At 41.5% G+C, this 24,366-nt stretch overlaps 1 protein-coding gene across 4 annotated transcripts in view; it reads left to right on the top strand.

Annotated features, from left to right (window-relative positions):
- Positions 1–24,366, top strand: part of LOC135250320 (formin) — a 78,668-nt gene that overhangs the window by 4,635 nt on the left and 49,667 nt on the right. For 2 of the 4 annotated variants that reach the window (XM_064326521.1, XM_064326515.1), the window contains exons 3-5: positions 12,444–12,604; positions 20,175–20,295; positions 22,661–22,722. In XM_064326521.1, the coding sequence (XP_064182591.1) occupies positions 12,444–12,604; positions 20,175–20,295; positions 22,661–22,722 (344 nt within the window). Of the gene's footprint in view, positions 1–12,443; positions 12,605–16,993; positions 19,711–20,174; positions 20,296–22,660; positions 22,723–24,366 lie in introns of those variants that run through there. The other 2 variants (XM_064326538.1, XM_064326530.1) reach the window with 1 other exon arrangement.

The following is a 24,366-nucleotide window of genomic DNA, read 5'->3' as shown; positions in this document are numbered from 1 at the left end:
GCATGCAGCGCTCCAGTCATTCGCTGATGATCTTATTTTAATTGGGGCGGCTTCCCGGCATCAAGCTGGGGGCTGACCCGATGTGCGTTCCCCAGCCAGCCATGTGACTCTCGGGTGAAAGGCGCCCAACGGAGTGCAGCCAAGTGGAGCAAACACGGATGAAGCTCCGAGTTGGAGATTGATGCCCCCTCCTGATTAATCATTATTAACTATTTCGGTAGGAGTCCCAGATCAAAGGCTCCATGTCAGTGTGCAGATCAAACACATTCTCTCCCATGAAAACAACTCAACTAAAGCCCTGCCAATTTGCCCACTTAGTGTTCCACACCTTAAAAACGTTCCCCAGAGAGTAGGAGGGAAGCAGAGACAGATGTCAGATTTGTACTGGCTGTCTGCATTCCCTTCATTGCAGGGAAAAGGATTAGGCTAGATAGAACTTACTAGTGTTTTAAGAAAAAGTGGACTTCCGAGTTGGAGGGCCGGAGATTAATTTTGGTAATCTGAGCTGGGTTGCATCGGCATTTTCACAACTAACCAGCCAGCAACCAACTCTACATGTAAGCAAAGCACCAATGCCTAGTTTAATTAAACACAGTGATATTCTCCTGTCTATAAATTAATGATACCCCCAATTCCTTGTCCCTTCTGGAGATAAAGCATCCCACCCTATTCCCCAAAGCCTCAGATTCTGACTGCTGATTTCCAGGCTGATCCAGAGATTTCATTTGTGGCCTCCCATCTCTCGGCGTCAGCGGCTGATCTCATTTCAGCTTGAGGACGGAAGAAACTGTCTTCTGTCTCACTCTACTCATTTTAAACAATGGCGATGGTTCACCAAGCCGGCTGATTGTGTCAGGGTCTGTCTTGTGCTTCGTTTTAAAGCAGTTACATCGTTATGCTGTTTGACTGCATTAATGACCTGTGTTCTTCCTATTCAGCTCCCTGTGATTGAGTTGACCTTTGTGTGACGGTGAATGAGCTTATTTATTACACTTTGTGTTATGACAAAGGAATTTCAGAGGTGTCTGGATTCCAGTCAGTTTTTCAAATAATCCATATTTTAGTTAAGCAACTTAATTACAATGCCGAAGGGTATGCTCATCGTTACATTGCTCTCTTAGTGAGAAGTTTTGGAGCATAATTTCAAGTATTTTTGAAATGACTTGTAAAGTAGCATATGCTAAATTCTATAGCTATATGTATGGATTCTCAATTTCATGCTTATAAAAAACTTCCCAAAGCCTTTTATTGATATTTTTCACTGTAAGAAATCGGTCTTGGTTGTAGAATGGCTGCTGGATCATTGGATGCCATTTTATGATTAACTACATCAAATGAATCTGGCCATGCACTCTCAATACACTTAAGGCAAAGCCCACTTGACCTTAGGAACTTGTTATCATAGCATAGCCAAGATTTGTATGGGCTGATTTATCTGTGTCAAGATCAGGATCAAGTCCATACCTATAAACCCTTATGTTTAGCTCTGAAGGAGGTCCACGAGCAATGCTATTCAATATCATTCCACAAAATCTGCATTTATGATTAGACAATTTATAAATATGGTTAATGGCAAATATACTCTGACTAATGTGCAGGCTGCCAATGTCCAGTTGTATAATGTTGTGTTAATCGATCTTCAAGACTCATGACTTCGCTTGTGACTTGTAATGAGTGAGTTCTGGTAACGCTGCTCAAACAATGACTGCTTTTCATTGGTTTTACTGTGGCATCCGAATGTTTGGTTTGTTTTGAAATACCGAAACAGAGTATGCCGTCAGTTCCTTCCATGTCATTATATTAGTGTAATTTGTGGGAGAGAGAAAGGCTCTTCACGGATATGCTGCAACATTGCCTTGCTCAGTAATTCAGGCCAAAAGTCAATGTGCAATAGCTTGGAAAAATACTCTGAGATCCTCCATGCATAGCGATCACTGTGGACCATTCGTAGAGATAGGCAATTATTTTGATCCTTTTTCATTTAGTTGGGTACAGTTGTCATCTGTCTGTTTCTGTTGTGTTGTAAAACAACAACAAAAAAAATGTATTTGAATATGCTCTGCTGACTCACATACTGTAAAGAGCAGGACTGACAAGATTCTACTCAGGGGAGGCAATAACACAGAATGTCACTGTTATTTTTACTTTGTATCTCTGTAGTTATTCAAAAAAGGATATTAGAATGCAGTAATGTAATTTGTTTGGTAGTTTGTATACTCCATGTACTAAATGCAGTCACAGTAGAGTTGTAGTTCAATAGCATGACTTCTCTTGAAGTCATGACATGAATGATATATGAATTCACAAGCATGTGCTTTGCAGTTATATGATGATTATAGGCTTTAATTAATGGAAATCCGTGAACTTTCTGCCAGTGACAGAAAAAATGCCATTGCTGTAGGGTGCAGCTGGCTGTGGGTATAAAAATTCAACTCACCACAGTATTTATCCATCTTCTCCTGCTGCCTCATGTATGTAGAGAAGAATATGTATGTAGATTTAAGTTTTTTTTTTCAGTTTTTGATAAGACGTTGTTTTTTACAGAAATTATCTATCTTTGTCTTGTAATCTAAGTTAAGGCAGTGATACGAGTTCTATTAAGAATATGTTTTTATGGAACTCTCGGTAACTCATGGTACACTTAGTTTTCCATTTTTGTAAAAAAATAAATACATTTAAAAAAAGCAGGCACAAATCTTGGTGCATTGTTTCCGGAAAAGTATTGTAGGCAACTTTCCAAAGCAATAACAAAACCTTCTTAACTGACCATTGATTGGCTAGGCCCCTTATTTGGCCAAAATGTCAGTGTAATGGATGACGTTATGCACTTTCCTGCAGAGTATTGGAAGTAGCAACAAAGCAACCACTCCAGCCTTACTGTGACTGTGTCAGCTTAAAAGCTCACAATTTAATATGGTTTTTTGGTTGTGTCCCAGTTGTGTTCAATAGTGAACTGGAGCAAGATTAGACCATAATTTGAATGCACTATTATGATTCTCATTGCATCAAACAAAGACTGAAACATTGCTGGCTGCATTTCCATACACAAAGGAATGTTTCTATGTGTTGTATCAGGCAAAATATTAGGTTTACTGTTAACTGCTTCGTGACACTCATGAAAAAGATTGAGGATTTATTGCGCAATGATATTCAATTCTTCTCTTACAATAATAGGCCATTAAAGTGCCTTTATATTTTTTCTGGCATTGTTTGGTCCAGAGAATGATGTTACATAAGTCTTCCAACATTCATATGAAAATATGTTTTAGCACTATCCATATTTAATCCTTAATGTGGAATATTGTTGTGGAGAAGGCAACATTGCATGCCTCAGCGCAGTATGGCATCACTGGGAGCCAAAGCTAAGTTTGTGTCACAGAGGCATTCTAGAACATACAGCAGGGATGGTAGTACTGCTGTCACAAGACCCCTGCAATGATTGATGTACAGCTGGCTGACCTCCACATCTATAAAAACATTACAAGCCTTTGGGAGACAAAATGACCATGTAAATTCTTTTTTTATTTAAATGACACATATCTTATATTTGTGTCTTTTTGGTGGGTCTGTGTATTATCTACAGAAATCAGACTTTAAATGATCATTGCATTGGCCATATCTAGAACAGAAACACGAGTAGCATAGGTATAAAAATCAAACAACAATAAGAGGCTAACCTTAGTCACTCTCTGCACATACTGTACTTGGAGAGATTTTTGTGTCAGTGATCTTGTGTCTCACTAGATCCTCTACTGTCTTCTGGCAGTAAATGGAAAAAGTCTTAAAAAGTGCCTAAAATCACCAAAGTGAGATTCAGCTACCCTCTGGCATTTGTTAAAGAGCTTCAGTTTTCTTGGTTCACCTCACTACTGTAAATATAATTTGGCGATCCCCTGACAACTCTCTGCTAATCCTCAGGTTGGGATTTTCAGTTATTCCTGGGACATGTTCAATGTTTAATTATACCTGAAATGTTAACAAGGTCAAATTAAACAGACAAAGAAACTGGGGAAGGAAGAGCCTACCCTTCATGGTTTTTATTCTGCCAGTGACCTCCAAATTTAGATCCCTTTAGATCCAGTTAGATCTCTTTAAACTCTGTTTGCTGGTCCCTGAATATGTTATTGAATGAATGATGAATGATGGAGATGAAAGCAGGAGTCATATCAACAGAAATGTGCAGCATTTGCCCCTGTTTAGGAAGTGAAAGGGTTTTTAGAAATATAATAAATGGTGCCTTTATTATATTGAAAGTACAGAATGGATTATAGCTGGAGTATATCCCATAATTCCTATTTGCATTTTTGAATCAATCTTTATTTGTGCTACCATAAGGTTAGAGGAAAAGGTCACTGGAAACTTCCAAAACACAGTCAGAGGGGAAGTACATAAATGCAGTGCATAATAGAGCCTATTGTCTTGTCTTACACATGTTGCTCCCAATTATGAAGCTTGCAGTCACTCACCAACTGTTGGTATGCCAGTTTTTCATAACTGGCACCTAAAGTGGGCTTCTAGCAGACAGTTGAGATAAGGCAGTTCAGATGAAGATCAGCGGCTAAAAGAAGGAAATAGTGTTGGGTAATGAGGACTGAGGTAATGCCAATTTGCACATTGCTGTTGCTGATAGAATTTCAATCGGTGCACGTTTGCTGAGTCTCATCATTAGTACTGAGTGTGTTGATAGGTTTCATTGGCAGAGGGGTTCAGTGTGCGCAGTGGAAGTGACTGTGGTTCTCACATTATTTCAAAGTGTTAATGAATGCCCTCTGGATGTACCCCCAAATGTACTGTAAGTAATATTCTTATTTTATAAACCAATTTTCCGAAACTGATCACACCAGAGAACAACTTGTTCGGCATCTCCATTTTGGCATCTAACAGGAAATGAACAGCACGCCGTACTGCTCCCTCAGCTGACCTAAACGATTAAGGACAAAGAGCAGTTCTTTGCAGATAACTATAGTGGTTTGTCAGTACAGTTTTGGGGAAGGAGGATTTGCTCTCTGTTTTGTTTGTCATAGCGATGCGGGAAGCACTATTGAATGGAGCTCTTTTATTTCTTCCCCAGGGATTTAACTGCAAAGTTGTAGTGGAAGATTGAACATTTTTATTCACATTCTCAGTTCTGTCTCTTGCACATACTGTCACTTAATACATTATGACATGCTGTGATAGAAAGGACATATGCTTGCTCAAAAGTTGAAACAGATAAACATTAGCCAACATTTGTTCTCAGTTTTTTTTACAAGTGAATTCTTTGGTAGAACAAAAGCAATAAAACGCATCTAATGTACCATGCCAAACAGATTAATCTTTCTTCCAGTTAGCTTTTGGAGTGTGGAACTTGTGCATAGACTCTCTGATTAAATGGGATGACATGCTGGTTTTTCTCTAAAGCAAAATAAAAATGGAAGGCGGGGGGGTGGTGGCAGGGGTGGAATTCCCTCGTTCAGTAACACTCTGTAAGCTCTTTGTCCTAGAAATAGAAAGGACAATATTTTTTCACGGTGGAGTCGGTATGAAAAATGATTGTGTGAGGATCTGGTACACTACATTACTGATGTCTCCCTCAGGGCACTACGATACTCTCCATATTCATCTCCTCACCCGAATGCTGTAAGCCACAGCACTAATGACAGCAGTCAGGACAGCAGGAAAGAAGTGCGGGATCTGGAAGCCTTCATGTTTTCAATTTAGGTTTATGGGTTTTCAAATTGGAATAACAACAGGATGGAAGGGTCAAAATTTCCAATAACAGAGATAAGTAATGTGAAACACGCAGGAGGACAAGACGAAACCTTATCAGCATAAGAAATTTGATTAGGTATGTGTGTGCGTGTGTGTGTCTGCGTGAGTGCGTGTGTGTGTGCTTGTGTGTGCGTGCATGAGTGCGTGCACACGTGTGTGTTTGCAGAATAAATTTGCTATGTAACATGAGTTGATGAGAGCAGACAGTTTCAGCTCTTCTGTCATTGAGCTCTGGGAGCAGATGCTGCTGGTATTGTCCCTGACCTCCACAGACAGACAGCCCCCTGCCTGCCCTAATGAGATCCAAACCCAGGGCCTCTCACGAGCCAGGCCTCTGTAGCTCTTCAGAAAATCAGTCTGATCAGAGATTAGTTGAAGGGGAGCGAATGAGTGTGTGTATGCGCATGAGTGTGTGTGTGTGTGTGTGTGTGTGAGACCATTTGTGTGTGCATGTGATTTCATGCTTTTCAGCTCTCTCAAGGCCAGTAGCAAGAAAACCATATATATTTTTTTTTTCACTTGATAGTCTCTCTTATTGAGGTTCACCTCACTATTGTTGACATAATTTTATGATCCCCAGACTATTCTCTGCTAATCCACAGATCAGGATTTTCAGACATTCCTGGGACATGCTCAATATTTAATTACACTTGAAATGTTAACAAGGTCAAATGAAACAGAGACAAAATCTGGGGTGGAAGAGCCTGCCCTTCACGGTTTATTCTGCCAATAAGCTCCAAGTTTAGATCTCTGTAGACTCTGTTTGTTGGTCCCTGAATATTTAATCACCAGGGTTTAATTTCTCAACATACATTGGACACCATGAAGGATGGAGTTAAAACTGGAAAATACATCAACAGAAACAACAGAGACATTTGCAGCTGATTAGGAAGTGAGAGGGTTTTATACATATTGAATGGCACCTTTGTTATATTGAAAGTACAGAACGGTGTTTGACCATTTGTGTGTGCATGTGATTTTACACTTTTCAGCTCAATAAAAGACAGAAAGAAGAAACCCATATAATTATGTTTTTCAGTTAATGGTCACTTATGCAGTACCAGGATACATTTCATAAGGTTTTCTCGTATGTTGTATGCTATTTAGGAGATTGAATCTGCTATTGCATGCCAGAAAGGTAATGAAACAAATCTCTCAACCTAAGCTACTGGTGTAGGATGGGATAGCGTCTGTTCTTTTCTTTGGAAGGGGGAAATTTAACATATTTTTCAGCAGCAAATTTAAAGAGTGAACCCTGCATCAGTGAGTAGTGCAGAAAACAGTGGCTGAGTCAGATGTATTAAAGAGTATGCACACATGAGCTGCAGTGCTTGTGGCATACTGCTGCTGATTTCAATTGGGAGAAATAAGGTGACACATTATGGCAAAACGTATCACTCAGGTTGACTGTAACTCTTAACAATACACAGCTCCACTGTTGCCCATTCTCACTGAGCCAAGGTTTCTAAAGGAGGATGTGTTTCTTAACCTACATACAGTTTGGTTCCACTGGGGGAAGTAACCCTCAGTCTTACAGTGTAACATGGAGAGCACAGGACCCAGTTCACTCAGTAGCATCCAGAGCAGTCTCAGCACATCTCCCTGTGCTTCTGCCCGGCCCACGTTCTGATGTGCGCGGTCAGAATAATGCCCGCAGACCGTGCCCTGCACCATGGGATGAAAGTGAGAGAGTCCCTCCATTCCTGTCTCCATTGTCTGTCCGACAGCTGCTCACCTCTCACAGCCTGCTTTTCTGACTGCAGGCGTGTCGATCAATCACAGCGCAAAAACGTTTCAGTGGTGAAATGGGATGGAAAGGTTTTGCCTGTAAGTTGGGTATTCTTGGTCTGTGGGGTTTGCCTGTTTGTGGGGTTGCTTGGTCTGTGAGGTTTGCCTGTTTGTGGGGCTGGGTCAGTTTTGCCCTGGAATCCCTGCTGTATGAGTCCAGAGAGGAATGTCAATGATACCGTTGATGCTAAAGCCATTACCTGAGACTGGATCCCATCAGTTGCCATGCTGTCAACAAGAGAGTGAAGGCAGCATTGATACTATAATTCTTTTCCTTTTGACAGCAATGAAAAGACTGATCTCTTTAGCGATTTGAAATATTCAGTTTTTCTAATTCAGCCTACATTCATCTGGCTGTTATTATATCCCTTAGTATAGTTCACTACTATATAGACAAAGTCTTTATCTTAGTAAAAATGTTTTTGAGTAATTTCCCGGACTATATTTTAGAATTAACTAAGCTTGTCGAGTTTAAATGAATGAAAGGATATTTTTATACCGGCGGCAGATGTAGCTCTCATAATGGCACAGTGGCTCATGCATCCGCAGCAGCTGCTTTCTCCCTCCCTTGTGTGTTTCTGCACATGAGGGACCAGGCTCCAGCAAATGGAGAAGAGAAATGGCTGTGCTATAAACCTGTATGAGAGGGCACTATGGGAGCTGGGCCTTAATAATGTGAAGTAATGGCCTAGGAATCTTTGGACTTTTGAACACTGGGTTGTATGTTTGATTCTCATATCAGGCAATACTGGTTTATGGTGGTGAAAGCTACTTGAATTGTTATGTAATGTGTCACCTATGCAAAGCATCCTGGGATTTCCCATAAAATATTCAGTGGGAAAGTTCCTCTGCTGGGTCAAAAACCAGTGGCAGCTGCAATACCTTTTCTAGCCTTATGGTGGCAATGTTACTCAGTTTGGAAACTTTGTTACAGGTTTGTTATTTTAAAGCACAACATGACATACTCTCATGTGAATGTATTTAACATTAGCGGCGGTGAGAAAACACATGCATAACATCTGCTTTATGTTATGCCTGCCTATTATTGTTAGTGTTTTTAGTGTTTATTTTAAAAGTGAGCCCTTTAAATTTGAATTTAACTGATATGTAAATGAGGCGTCATTCAGAAGTGAAGTGTGATCTCAGATTTGTGAGGGTAATGTACTGCCAGTGAGCACGTTAAAGGAGTTTTTTTGATCTAATTATGCTGTTGTCTCTTGAGCTGTGAATAAATTGAATAACGAAAAGACATTTGTGTGGTAATGTCGTTTCAAACAGTTTTAGTTTGAGAAACATAATCTGATATTGCCCTCACCCAGGAATTCAGTTTTTCCTTTTATGTTCAATTGGCAGAGGCGGCTACTTCTGAGGATATGCAAGGTTCCCTCTATTAGGGAGGATGAGAGCCCATCAAAAGCATACACTAAGGTCAGTTCAGAAAAACATGCATGGTTTCACTGGTTTCTTTGAGGATTGGAGTATAGACCGCCAGGAAGGGAGGCTGAGCCCTGAGCACTGACAGTGAACCCTGAAGCCAGTCTCGCTAAGGCAGCAGTAGCGCACCGCCTCCTCTCTCCGTGTTGACATGGTGACTAACACTCAGCACAGATTATCAGCTGACTCTTTGTGGGAGGCTGAAATGCCTGGCGGGGGAAATAATTGCTCCTTCAGCGGAGAGAGAGAGGAACTGACGAGGTCGGGAGCAGAATGTAGCTCCGCTTTTGGCTTTGGACTAACTATGCAGTCAGCATTTTGAGGACTCCAGCTCCGAACCCGTTATGATACGTTATTATGATAGAGATTGCTAGCTCAGTCAGGCTTTTACATTGCATTTCTGTACAGTCTTTTCATACAGTACCTCTTCATAATATTTGTCTCCTGCTGGGTGCTTTCTATGAATGATTTGTATTCCAGTTTTCTGCTCTGATACTTCTATTGCAAGCAAAGGCAATAAATTCAAATATAACCCCTGTGAGTTTGCATTTTATTGTAATTTATTCGACTGCGGCTTTCATCTAATGTGTGGGCTCATTTATCCAGCTAAATGTATTTACAGAAGCAATCCCTGCTGAGCACTATGCCATACTCAAGGGTACAGCATCAGTTGCTTCAGTGCTCAACAGGAGCTTTGAATTGGTTATTTTTAGAACAGAATCCTTTTCTCAGGTAAATGAAAGGCAGGGTTGCAGCTGTGAAACTATAATGGTTGTGTTGTTTGGTGTTCTGTCAACCTAGAGATGTATGTCAGGTCTAGTTACCTGCCCTACTCTCTCTCTTTCAGGCCGTTCTCCCAGAGCATCCCAGACCTCCCTCTCTCTCTCTCTCTCTCTCTCTCTCGCACTCTCTGTCTCCATCTCTCTCTCTCTCTCTCTCGCTCTCTGTCTCCATCTCTCTCTCTCTCTCTCTCTCTCTCTCTCTGTATCTATTCCTGTTGTGTGAGTACATCTCCTCAGGGATGATGATACCACACAAGTGTAGGTGCAGACTTTGTGTTTGTGCATCTGTGAGTGTGAATGTCAGTGTGTGGGATGTGTATATGGTAGGAGTGCACAGACAGAATTACTTTGTGAGTGTATGTGTTAGTGTGTTAGACTTTGTATGTGCATACATGTATGTGCACATTGTGGTGGAAATGTGTGTACAACAGAGAATGAAAAAGGGAATGTTGATGTATGTGCGTGTGATTGACCATGAGTGCCTGAATATGCATGTATATGTACATGTGTGCGTATGTTTGTGTCCTCTGTTCATAGAGGGTAATGACATATGATGGGTTAAAAGTCTGATATACAGATCTGGGTAAAAGAACAGCCTGCACTATTTGAAGCTGAGCAGTAAAGTAGAATACAAATTTAATCTCTACATCCAAAAGATAATCCTTCTTTATCAGTGTGTTTCTCCATCCACTAGGCCTTAAGTGAATCAGGAAATGGAGCACACATATTTGCTTTCTGACCATATATGTCAACATTTAATTGGCTGTTCATACCTTGGCTGTCTCCCACTGTCCTATGAGCTGATTGCACTGATTCATTAGTATCATGCTTGAAAAGTTTCACCACTGAATGTTTTGCAAGCAGTGGAGCTTGAGAAAGGAATCAAACATCTTACCCAATCGCTGTCCAATCTATGCTCATCCACACGTGTCATGAAGTTTGAATTGTTGTTACAGTTTCAATCTATATAATCTTAGGAGCACATCAGTTCTGTATAAACAGTTTTGGCAATAGTGATTGCTGCTAATGGCTAATTTATGAATTGTCCAATGTTAATGTGTGGGATATAAATAAGTCATATGTGAAATATTTAAGGAATAAAGATGAACATTGAGCATGTCACTGGTCCTCCCATGTTGTATTTCCTGATGCAGCCTTTGTTCCTGTTCACACACTCTGCGTCAACAGGCCTTTCTACTCCAGGAAAGGGTGACCTGTAGACTCTCAGTACACTTTGTGTAAATGAAAACTGACAAACCACTCGCAGTATTTTCTACAGAGCCAACCAAGGTTCATTGTGCTTAAGGGGCACTAGGTGGATTTCAACCAGTGACCCCACACACACACACACACACACACACACACACACACACACACACACATACAAAAACACATACATGCACTAATACGCAAGCACACGCACACACATACAAAAACACATGCATGCACTAACAGGCACACAGTCCTGGATTCAATCAACATTTGTCATTGCCTTTTACTTACAATCAAATGGAAGTGTTCCATTTTTTCTCCATAAACAAGTCAAGTCTGTACAAATGTTGATTGAATCCAGGCAACACACACATACACACACACGCACACATACCCACCCTGACCTTAGGCCACAAATGCAGAGTCCTATTGACTTTGCCTGCACTTAAAGTAATGATCCACATAATCAGTGCATGCAGTGCATGTACAATGCAACCTGTTGAAAAATGGGATAATTCTAATGGTTTCTGAACCTAAGTCATTGTCTATAAGAACCCTGTGATGAAGGATGTACTGACTCATCCACATTGATCCATGGTACATCATGGCTTGTTGTATGCGTATCTTGTGCTCATGTGGAGACCACTCTTGAGTCACTTTTCATTATTACTTAAGGAGTTCAGCCTCAGTACAAAAGCTTGTGCTCAAGATGGAACTGGAATAGCTGAGTACACAATATAAATATAAATGTCTTCCATTCATAAGAGCTGGGTTATTCCTGCTGCTAGTATAAGTACCAGTTACTGTGACATGACCTTTCCCCAAAACACCCTCATGTGCACCCACTCACCTCAGTATCAGCCACCCTTCAGCTATTTGTTCAGCTGCATCATTTCCTTCAACAATAAATCAATTTGTTAACAAGCACAATACGAACAGAGATTTGGAGTCTACTCTTATTACACATATGCTTTTTCTTGATGCCTCGGTCATGAGTTTGTGTCTTAGCAAATGAGAGCACATGAAAGTGCTGGTTTGTTAGATGTGATATTTTTCTGAGAGACTGAGTTGGGACTATAAGAAGGAAGAAAATCACAGACCACATGTGTGATGTTTGGAGTCACATTAAAGACTGCAAAAGAAAAAAAAAATTACTTTGCCAGTAATTACATCCTTGGTTTTTAAAATAAAAATAAACACATCATTTACAGCATATGTGTGTTCATCAAACAGCATATAGTAGTAAAAGAATGACCAGCACCAGGCCTCATTCCTTCCTATTAACAGCCATAAACTAGTCATGTTGAAGGACACCAGAATAATATGTAGGCGCTTGGTCTGAGGGGACATGAACATAAATCAGAATCATCATAGATAGTTCTGTTATGGAAGCTGAAAATTGCAATGTCACACTAATGTCTGATTTTCCCAAGGCGTCGGAACTGAGTGTTGCCCTGCGTTGTGTGTGTTCTCCAGAGACTGAGATCTGGCTGCTGGAAGGAGATGATGCCATCTCTCAGAGTCACGAGGGCCCGCCCAGTATTCCCAGGCCAGACCACCTGGACTTTCTGAGGATCACGCCCCCAGAGGATGACATCATCGGCGACACACCTTACTATCCAACCCTGGAGCTCACAGTGAGTGTCAATGTGAAAGTATCCCCAAACAAATGGCACATGATTGGGCACCACTGCATTGGTTTCTCCCTACTCCACGACAGGCACCCAGGCTACCAGTTATCATCCGTCAAATATGACTCTCCTCATATTGATCCTTTAGCACTCCAAGGGCTGTAGGGAGCAGAATCATCATTGGCTTTATGAGTGCATGAATAGCTGCAGAGGTCCTTGCGTGGGTGCAGACATCACTAATTAAATGTAGTGAGCATGTGTAGGGAGTCAAAAAATATTTGTAAAAAAATCCAAAAGTAAGGTTACAAAGTTACTGGTGAGATACTCTCACAGCCAACAAATGAATAGAATGTTTGCATTCAAAATTAAGCTCGTTCCTCATTTTTAAATTTACATTATTGTCCCAATATAGCACTTCCGGTATAAGACAGCTTCAGAATACTATTTTTCATCCTTTATAAGACCAGAAATTCTCTGAGCTCAATAGTGTGTCCACGACCTCAGCAAGAAACAAGCAGCACTTTTCACAGCTCCACGTGACAGATCTTATCTAGAGCATAAGGATATCACAGAGCTTATGTGTAGATTCAAATCCATTCAGAGCCAGGCAGAGGTGCGCCTTCTCAGTTTTTAATAGTCAGGTTTGTCAGATGAACAACTAAGCACAAATCAAGCGTGTTTATCAGCATTCCAATGCCAGCCATACCGTACCAATGACAGCCAGAGCACCCTGGACTGGGCTTTTATGTGCAACGCCAGTAGAAGATTATGTGCGTGCGGCGATGTCTGTCTTTTGCCTAGTGTGTCCTGAAAAATACAATTATTTGAATAGTTCAGGATATATTACCTGTTTAAATGTTGTAATATCTGTAGGAGTTCCCTTAAACTTGACATTCAAACTATGGTAGTTCCACCCTTGCTGAGTCATTGCTGGTGAACATGGTGCTGCTGTAGTATTGCATTGTATATTTGAGTTCCTTTGTTGTTGTTGTTGTTGTCATAATAATACCATCTATGTGGCTGAACAGAACCATATAGGAAATGCACATTAGCACTGGTTCAGTCCATCAAAATGAAAGTGTGTTTGTATACTTAGGCCTCCAGCCTCACATTCCACTAGTGATCAGTTGCATAAAACAAATGACAGGGAGTCGCTGAAATATCAGCTTTAAGAACGCCTGCAGCTTAAATGTATTTTTAAAACTGCCATGTCAGAGATTTGCATTTAGGAGAGTAAATATCAGGCACTGTGCTATGAGTGAGAAGGAACTCTGACTGTGTGCTAGTGGGATGCATACAGCTCTGTGCTGTGTGTGAGTGGATCAGCTCTATGCTGTTTGCGAGTGGATCAGCTATGTGCTGTGCGTGAGTGAATCATCTCTGTGCTGTGTGTGAGTGGATCAGCTCTGTGCTGTGTGTGAGTGGATCAGCTCTGTGCTGTGTGTGAGTGGATCAGCTCTGTGCTGTGTGTGAGTGAATCAGCTCTGTGCTGTGTGCTGTGTGAGTGGATCAGCTCTGTGCTGTGTGTGAGTGGATCAGCTCTGTGCTGTGTGAGTGGATCAGCTCTGTGCTGTGTGTGAGTGAATCAGCTCTGTGCTGTGTGTGAGTGGGTCAGGTCTGTGCTGTGTGTGAGTGAATCAGCTCTGTGCTGTGTGAGTGGATCAGCTCTGTGCTGTGTGTGAGTGGATCAGCTCTGTGCTGTGTGTGAGTGCATCAGCTCTGTGCTGTGTGTGAGTGAATCAGCTCTGTGCTGTGTGAGTGCATCAGCTCTGTGTTGTGTGTGAGTGCATCAGCTCTGTGCTGTGTGTGAGTGCATCAGCTCTGTGCTGTGTAGTCACAGAGCTCCCCTCTCTTGCTGTGCTTCTGGTCCTTCGTTCTGTCACTGGGCATAGAACAGACCCTTCTGCATTGGCTTGTTTCCTGATGGATTTACACTGAGGGAAGTAAATACCATTACTCTTCCCAAAGGCCTTATGAGTCGCTCTGTTTATCCGTGTGGCTATTTTAAATCCCTTTTAATGACAGAGAATCACTCTTAAGCCTTGATAAATTACACAAACACGTTTCCTTTTCCTCTCCAGGCATAATATCTATAGTGTCATATTGGCGACTTAGCAGAGACACTAACAGTGACCATGTGGAAAGGTTTTATTATCTTCGATTTAAGTTATCATTGAAATGGTACTTTGAGTATAATGCATGCACTCAAATACATTTCAGTGCAAAAGATTTAGTCAGTGGGGTTTATTTATTTATGGGTTTATTTACAACACTTGTCATGAGCCATAAACTACAGTGACAATCCAGCTTCATAAAGGAAAACACATGACAGGAAGTATTGCTGATTTTCAATATACTAATATATTTTTGACTGTTTGTTTTCTGTTTAAATGCTGTCTGAGGACTACACATATTATATAAAACAGAAGCTGGCCATTAATCTATTACATTTTTTCATAAAATAATTGTTAATAGTAACCTAGATCCAAATGTACAAAGGATTACTTCATACTTAAATGGCTATAATATTAGTGTATGGCTGGAATGATAGGTTTCCTTTAACATAACATAGCATAACATAATGACAAGAACAGGCCATTCAGATCAACAATTTCCTGACTAAATTAGTTCCCTGATTACCTACAGACTAGATAATATTGTATCAAGCCTAGTTTTGAAAATCTCCAGAAATTCTGCCTCTACTACATGACCTGGCAGGCTATTCCACACTTTGACTGCTCTCTGTGTGAAAAATTCTTGTAATGTCTGTTCGGAATTTACCTTTTGCTCATTTCCATTTTTCCCCCTCGTTCTACTAACTGAACTCAACCTGAAGAATCTCTTGTAGTTCACTTTGTTGACCCCCTTTATGAAATCAAAAGCCTCAGTCACCATATGTTCACATTAAGTTCACCATATTTAAAGGAATGTGGATGGATCTTCAATTTGCATGGCAACTAATGGTCTTAACCAGGCTTGAAATTCCATTGGAAATTCCACTGGGGACTAAATGAATATTTCTCAGGCTTTTTACGGAATGTTTCCTTGTATACTGTGAAGCCAAGTATCAGTAGTTATGCTGTTAAGTTAGTGTCAGTTCTTCACTTGTTGTATGAGATTACATTTTCTTTTAACTTGTCGGTGGCACAGACTTTATGCATAACTTACTGATGTCATCACAATGATCACATTTCAGTCAAAGCAGTTTTCAAATCAAGAGTGGGCTTCATGCCGTGAGCCTGGCATTTACATGTAGTGTGTGCATAATCCACACTGCAGGATAAGAAGGCCTGTGTGTCTGTTCAGTGCTTAATGCATACTGTGGCAAAAATAGAGTGTCTGGGACATGGCAGATAACTATCTCTTCGAGGTACTAACAGAACCTGATATGACAAGGCTCCAGGGCCACTCCCAAACACAGCCACCCATATACAGACAAATGTGTTTCTTCATTCTGACAACATGCACTACGTACACACCCTAAATTTTATTCTCATGCCCCTGAAAAGCTATAATAAGCTTTGTTGCCTTTGTTGGTAGCTGCGTGGCATTTCTCTTCAAGTAGTAGATGTTAAAAAGCAGCCAGTTAAAAGGCAGCCAGTGCTAAAATGGAGTTAAACTATATAGTCTTGTGCTAGAGGCTGTACTGAGATGTGTGGAAATCACACCTTTGTGCTGAGAATTAGTCAAGCCTAGAGCTCAAAGGTGTAAATTAGCTGCATTATGTAGCCTTGCTGTACTGCTATGTGTATACTGTTCATCATGGTGTTGAATTTAAACTACAATCATGGCTGCCTTGTCCATTAGCATTGCTATTACATTGCATTGAATAATCTGTTTTATACTTTGAGCTTTGAATTGTGGCCCTTCTAGACCCACCACTAAAACTATTACACAGCAATTATATTGAGAGCTCCTAAGGCTACTGAGGAGTAAATATTACTGTGGCATTGAACATTACTGTCCAGAATTAAAAGCATAGGGTATCACTCATTAATAGAATGTATAGCCTCTGAGATGTAAATGTGATTTGTACCCTAAAAAACATGAGTGAAAACAGAAAAAAGTAGAAAATAACTGAAATATTTTCTCTGGAGTTGGAGATTTGCTGTTGAAGCGCACAGGGCCAGACAGGCTAATTGCAACAGATTATGTCTTGTGGTGTAATAGCACACAGAGCAGTGCTATGCTGTGCCTACCAATCCACCTGACCTGTGGGAGATTAGCGGCTGCGCTGTAGAGCTCTGTTTAATCAGTGCAAGGGAGAGCAGCGTTGTACCTGTCCCGCGGAAGTAGTTTGTGGAACCAGTGGAAACCAGACACCTTAATTGCCGCCAGAGTTCCCTCCCTGGGAGGGAGGGGGGCGGGGGAGGGCGGGGTGAGAGGTTGGGTGGATGCCGATCTGCATTCCTTTTCAAACCTGGAGGGATTTCTCAGGCAGCGCAGAGCTCTCCTGTGCACACACGGATATACCCGGGGACAAGCGAAAACATCGCAGTCAAGAGGACAGAAAGCTGGACCCCACTTCACATGCTTTCCTAGGGGAAGGGAGGTGGAAACTTCTGGATCCCACGGCCTGTCTCGCTCTAACTGGGCTGGGCAGGGCTGCGTTTGAAGTTTTTACCCTCCTCCTGCCTGTTGTGATTGCTCCCTCTTCCTGGTTTCCCAGGGAGATTATTCAGAGGCGTGCTCACTCCGTGTGAAACTCCCTCTACACCGGCGGGATCATTACGTGGATCAGCACCGCTCGGCTACATTTCGGACACCCGAAAAACACATTTCCTGGCCACTGAAGCGTGAATTAAGGGAAAGACTTTTGTTTAAAATGCCAATATTGCTGCCTGGAGAAAATCTATTAGTGTCTATTTGTGTGCTGCCAAAAGGATTACAAGAAACCAGGGCCTATCATTGCAGCCCTCTTGGGCAGAGTAAGAAGGCCCAGGGGATTTGTAGTGACAAAGGGCTTTTGTTTACTGGACCCGCTGAAATTGGACCAGAGGCTGGTTGAAGTGCCTGTAAAGGTGTAGAGATGACCTTTGTCAAAAGACTGAATACTCACTCTGTACTGGATTAACCTCCTCTTGCCAGGCTACAGTTTTGTAAAAATCAGCATATCAGATTTGTCAATTACGGTCTTCATGACAAAAGAAACATAATTATGAGATGCACTGCTATTATTTAATGTGATTTGGTGATTTAAAGCAGCCTCTGAATTGGTTTTTAGAAAAATGGCAAATGCAGACAATGACCCAGATGCCGAGGAGAAATTTCCCCCTGGCTCATTTTTCAGTAGAATCACGGGCATGTTTTCAGGAGCTGGGATGGAGAAATTGGAAACACAGAATCAGACGGAGGAGAGTGCGGTGCTCACGTCTTTCCGGAACCTGTCCAATGAGCAGGATGACACTGAAAACAATAGTAGCCCGGTCAGCAATGGTGATGATGGCCTAAACAAAATTGACACAGGCCAAGATACGGAAGGGGAGCATCAGAATAGTGAGGTATCTGAGACAGAGAGTGACGAAGTATTTGAGCCCTGTAGGAGTGGGGATGAGTCTTCTCCCAAATTGCGAGTGGATGGGCCTATCCCCACTCCGAAAACGCCAGATTCTCATTTGGTCCAGGTGACCATGGTGGAGACCTACAGTGACACGGAGACGGAGGATGAGGAGGGGAGTAGCAGCTTGAACCAATTAGTAGAGTGCGTTTCCCCCAGTGAGATCCACCCTCCTGAGGAAGATGAGCCCACGGCAGGCCTTAACGAAGATCAGCTGCTGGGCTCTGAAGGTGATTCGATTGAGTGGGACATAGAGGTTCCTGTCTTCAGGCCTCACTCTCTTCAGCATAAATCAGTTACAGATGGCTCTGACCCTCAACAGATGCCAGATAGCGCAGAACGTGACAGTCAAGAGGATCCCACCGTGCCTTCCTGTGAGACCGAACAAGTGCCTGCCGTTGACTGCAGGCCTGACGCAGGTCCAGATCTCTGCAGCCCAGACGCTACCCCGGACGCAATGGGCCTCCAGTTTTCTTCACACGCCAGTGCTTGTGACACATCCACCGACCGTTCACCTCGCGACCACGACGTCAAGGATGTCTCCGCAATCTACCGTGTGCATTCTGGAGATCGCTCTTCAGACACGGGTTCCACCGTCATACGCACCCCATCAGACCTCCTGCTCACCCCTGCCCTGATGGAGGCTGTGTCTGAGGGGTTGGAGGAGGACCCAGGAAGTGTATCGCCCCACCACAGCCAAGCAACGTCAGGAGTATCTGAGTGTCCATTCCCTGCAGATGACCAGACAGGTTTCAGTGAACCTCCAGGTGCCACAGAGACGGAGAAGGTGACCTCCCCCAGCCTGAACGAGCAGCCTGACCACGAGGTTAAGGAAGGCCCTCCAGAGATGGACACAGCAGAGCCACACATACAGGATTCCTCTGCTGAAACCCAGCCAAGTGACATGCCCTCTGTGCCTGAGAACCAGAAGGAGACGCCTGCTAGCAGGGGGAAGCCTACGAGCACACCCCTAGGGGCCTCCTCACGGAGCACATCCTTCCAGCTGCCTGCCCTCTTCAGCGGGCTGAAGGTGCTGAAGAAGGGGGCCGTGGGTGAGGAACGGGAGACCGTGTCTGAGATCAAGCACAGAGACACGGATCTGGCTCTGCTCAGTCTGAAAAAGCCGGTCAACAAAGCCAAGCTCTTCCCCGAGCAACTGCCCAGCAGGAAACGTCTGGAGCCAAAAGGCTCGCTGAAGCCAAAGGGCAGCCTGCTGGGGCAATTCACCCAGTTGCTGAAGCTGGACAGTCCAATAATCGAGGACAAAGAGGACTCTACATCAGAGTGCAGGGACAAAAGGGACTCCGAGGAGCAAGATAAGGGCACTGAGGAGGACACAGAGCCAGCCTCCCCAAAAGAGGATGCCGGGAAAGTCACAGAGACTCCATCGGATGCCTTAAAGTCTTCCTCCAGTTTCAAGACCACAAAAAAGAATTCTGTTGATTCTGTGGACCTGGATGCAGTGAAGAGGAAAATCAGAAATGACAAGGAGGCGCTGAAAGCCATCTTTCAAAGATCTGCTTCTGTTGAAGTTAAAAGCATAACTGAGTTAAATGTATGTATGTATTTGTCCTTCTAACATTTTCTTGTCAACAAAACAAAAGCCGTTTGTACTGAAAGATGTGTTGTTTTAGATCTTACTGCAAATAATCTCACTTTAATACTGCCAAAAAACCTGCTTTTTATTTCTTTCTAACCTCCAAATATTGTTTGAAAGTTTTAAAATTATGTTAGCTTTATGGAAATTAAGTTGATTTTGCTCTCAACCTTACCCAAATTGCTTTAAGCTTTCATTTTCAGCAGATGAATAAATAAGTTATTAGTTATTTCTGGCACTGAAGTTTCTTCAACCAGAATTCTTCATATAGATTTAAGTTGGATGTCCACAGATCTCTGTTACTGTGCAGTGTTTGCATTTTTTTATTTTTAACGTCCACATCAATTCATATCTGTCCTGTAAAACTGCATGTCGACCTGCTTCTTATTTGTCACTTCTGTCTCTGATGTTTCTGTCTTCAGGCTGAGGTGATCTCTCCAACAGACAGTGAGGATCGGACCCCTGGCCGTCTGCAGGCTGTCTGGCCCCCTCCAAAACCCAGAGATGAGGAAGAGAAGGTGGGCCTTAGGTACACTGAAGCAGGTGAGGAACAATGTTGTACACTGCAGCTTTCATCTGCTACCAAGCCCAATTATTGCACTGATGTCCAGCTTAATCTTTTTGTCCTAATGAAAATAAACACACCTCCACTCTTTTTAATCCAGGACTGGAGGCTGTCCTTCCAAAACACTTAATTTGACTGTTTAATTTAATTGCAGGGTAACATTAACAAGTGTGTGTGTGTGTGTTGTGCAAGGCTAGCTAAGCACAGATACATGGTATCTGTGTAATGTATCTTCTAAATCTGTTTAAAGCAGGAACCCACTAAAACACTGAGCTCATAATGCTGTTTGCTGGACATCTTGTGACTTCACAGGACACTGTAGGGCTCAGAGAGGTTCTGTTTCTGGAACAGAGGAAACTCTGGAATTCTGGGATAGAGTCAGCCTGCCACACCTCAGTCAGGCTGCTCAAAAACATGAACACACACAAACAAGCTGAAGTCGTGCCGCACTGAAAATGGGCAGATCTAATTACGGCTGTTAGTCAGTTTCTCCTAATGCCTTTACTGTTGAGAGCAAAGACCTTTGCAACATGAAACCAACTCCACTGGTACAGCCAGTTTTACTCTACCAGATAAACCAGGCTAGTGTACTTTGAAGAGTAGGTTTAGTGGAACAAAAGTCCACAAATGAATAGATAATATATCAGCAGGCATGTGTAAAATTGGGCATACACATGTTGATAAAATTTACACATACATGTGCACATACATAAAAATACAAATATGTACTGTTGTGGGAAACATATTATTTGATATTTTAAAGGTATCATTGTTGATAAAATATGTTGTATATGAATAATGTTTGAGGTTGTCAGGAGAGGTCAGTGATAATTTGAGATTATTTTCTGTCCTGTTTAAATGATTTATTGTGTGGGCGTGTCTTCACTGAAGGTGATAAGCCCACTCTGAATACCTCTTCTACCAGGAAATACTACTAAAAATGTAAACCTTGGTTTGTGTCCGTGATAATAATACATGCAGTAAAAGTGTTAACAGATCAACTTGTTAATTAACATTCAACTCTAAAAGAACTTACTGTTGTACAACCCTGATGGTACACATATCACAGAGCTAGCATGATGTTTTAATATACTGTTGTATAGAACTGTAGTATTATTATACTAGTGTGATTATTATAGTAGTTTATAAAATATAGTCGTACAAAATTACATGCAGTGAAACAATATGAGCTATCTGATCACTTTGTGGCATTCACATCGATGAATCTGAAATAGGAAATGCTATTTGAGGATACGAAATGGGATGTAATAGTTGCGGTTTTAATAGAGTACATTAATAGTGTATTAAGTAAAATAGTAAGTAGTTTTATGGCATGCCCTTTAGACCAAAAGTATCTTTTTAAACTGGCGTGTATTGTACAGAAATATCCACTTTGGGTGGAATGATAAATTTGTCACCATGAAATGGGGGTGAGCTCTTTCTTGTGTGGTTTGTTAAATAACTTGGATGGCTGCAGTACATTGTAAGTACAGTTAGTTCATTTGGATATGTCTTAGGCACTGTAGGTAAGTTGACATTTCAGGAAGAAAAGTGTTCTCTCCCATTGCCACAATGATAAAATGTGTACTATAATATACCTGCCTAACAAGCATGATGACTACACTGTCTTCATTTTTACCTGGGTGTGGATGTAAAACAGTTTGGATGTATCCCAACCCTAGCATTCATTTGGAAGACAGGTGAAAATATATTATTGAAAGTTGTCAGTATACCTAGCAAGTTTCTGCTGAAAAAAAAATGAACTTGTATATACTATGTCCTTGGGTGTGTATAATTATTATCATGGAGCATACGTGTTATTATTAATGTTACAGAAAAATAATTACCATTCTAAATGAGTTAACTGATTGAGTGTGATCTTCAGTTGCAACCCTAAACAATCATTTACTATGTCCAGTAGTATACTTCTATAACCTCTTCCCAAACTTTGGACCCATCCTAGTTTTCAGTGACCAGAACCCAGCAGTTATTATAAAGAAGGCTCTTTGCCTATAGTTTAGGCCAGAAACCACCAGAAGCTACCCAATGATGTGTCACTGTCAGTAGAAGAAATATTGCACTTCTACCCTCCTGTGGAAGTGTTGTGTATTACATTATCTTTGTGAGAGTATATACTCCATCCAAACCTTTCTGCAAAGGCTTTTTTGTGGGAAAAAATGGTTTACATTGTACATTATATATCATTATTAAAATAATTATTTATATGTAATATGTTTAATTTAAATAATTATATAATAGTGTAATTTATATAAATATATGCTTTTACAAAGTGAGTGTTGACTTTTCTGGTGAAGAGCCCTGAAGCTGTTTTGTGTTTCACAGAGCACCAGGCTGCCCTACTGCAGTTGAAGAGAGAATGCAAAGAGGAGGTGGAAAAGCAGCATGTAAGTCAGTCAGTTTCTGTACCTCCCCTGCAGCACACCTCTTCCGGTGGATTCTACAGTCCCAGGCTCTAGATTCCCCTGGCAGAGTTATTCTTTGCAGCCGTGCACACACTGTCTCAGAATCACTCCTAACCTGCGTGCTGAAAAGTGTCTGTGTAATACAAAACGATAAGAGCGTAAGAAATTCCACAGAAAAAGAGAAATCCTGCTCATCTTTCCTTCTGCTGGGCCCCAAATCAAATGTCGATTAGGGTTCACTGTTGGGAGGCTTGGAGTGATCTCCTGTTACATCATTTCATTTTGCAGAGAGGGAAGTTAATTTGTCTACTGAAACACAGAGGGGTTATGGCAAAATAAAAATCATATCAAGTTGCTAAGTCTGTATTCCTTTACTGGCCAGATGTCCCATAACCATTTGAATGTAAAAATAAATACAACCACTTAGCTTGTACGCTGGGCTAAGCCCTGGAGTAATTTTCAGAACTCATTAGATGTCACCAGTTACAAGGAAGAGACATTTGTGAATACCAAAATCTACTTTGCCTAACACTAACTGACACATGATACACAGTAAAAAGGCCATATCAAATGACCTATGAAGGAACCGCTTTCAATTCTCGTAGTGTATCCACATAATACACAGATAATTACTGTGGCAAACAACGCTCCATATGACAGATGGAAAGATTTGCAGTGCTTGCAGGTGCGATCAGTGTGACTTATGTCTGTACGGGGAGTGTTAATGATGCAGCTATCACCAAATCTCAATGCTTTTGAGGCTGATTTTCGAACTTTTCTGTGAATAGCTGTTAATTCCAGCCGTTTTGATAGTTAACTCTTCTGTATTGTACAGCATGGTTTCCCAAAAGTATACATGCAGGTTCCCATAAGCGTTAATTGCAATTCTCAAGTAGAAAGGGCCGTTTATTGTTTCAAGACATTTTAAGGTTTAATGTCATTAGTCATTAGTTAAGAGATTGGTCGTGAGGAAAACTTCCTTTGAGTTGTGAGAAAACCTTAAGTAATATAATATGACAATTATTCATATAGCATTTGCTTTTCTATAAATAAAAGTTGGCGTGCCGGGTTGAATATAAATTGTTGTGTTATGTATTATTAGTTGTTACGAAAGACAATCCAAAGACAGTTGATGGAAGGCTGGGCATGGACTGAACCAGACCCATTACTTCAGAAATTGAATATCAGAGCACAGTCTGTTCCGATGGAGATCTATGCACTGGAAAAATCAGGCTGAGAGAGTAAATTGGCCAGCATGTCCAATAATAAGGACTGGCTGGACATTATTAAGTTTTATTGTTTTTGAGAATAATTTTCTTGGCTACTGTATATAGCAGCAGGGGAGCGAATTATAATTAAAATTCATTTTTTAGATTAAGCTGTACTGTGGGCTTGTCAAATGTGAACTATGTTTTAACACAGAGCAATCTACTGCAAGAGGAATCTTTATTGGGAGATCTCTTCATTGGGAAAATGTATCCAGGACTGCAGACCAGTAACAAATTTGACTTGGTTTGATGCACAAATCTAAAACAGTCTTTGTGCCTCTGTTGAATCACCCACCTAGCCATCACCAAAGAGCCTTGAATTGTGGCCTGCGCCAATTTGACAACTAACTCAATAAGC

Source organism: Anguilla rostrata, chromosome 1, assembly GCF_018555375.3.
Source record: "Anguilla rostrata isolate EN2019 chromosome 1, ASM1855537v3, whole genome shotgun sequence".
Lineage (NCBI taxonomy): Eukaryota > Metazoa > Chordata > Actinopteri > Anguilliformes > Anguillidae > Anguilla > Anguilla rostrata.
The sequence above is the reverse complement of the archived record's forward strand: the minus strand, read 5'-3'. Positions and strand labels throughout refer to the sequence as shown.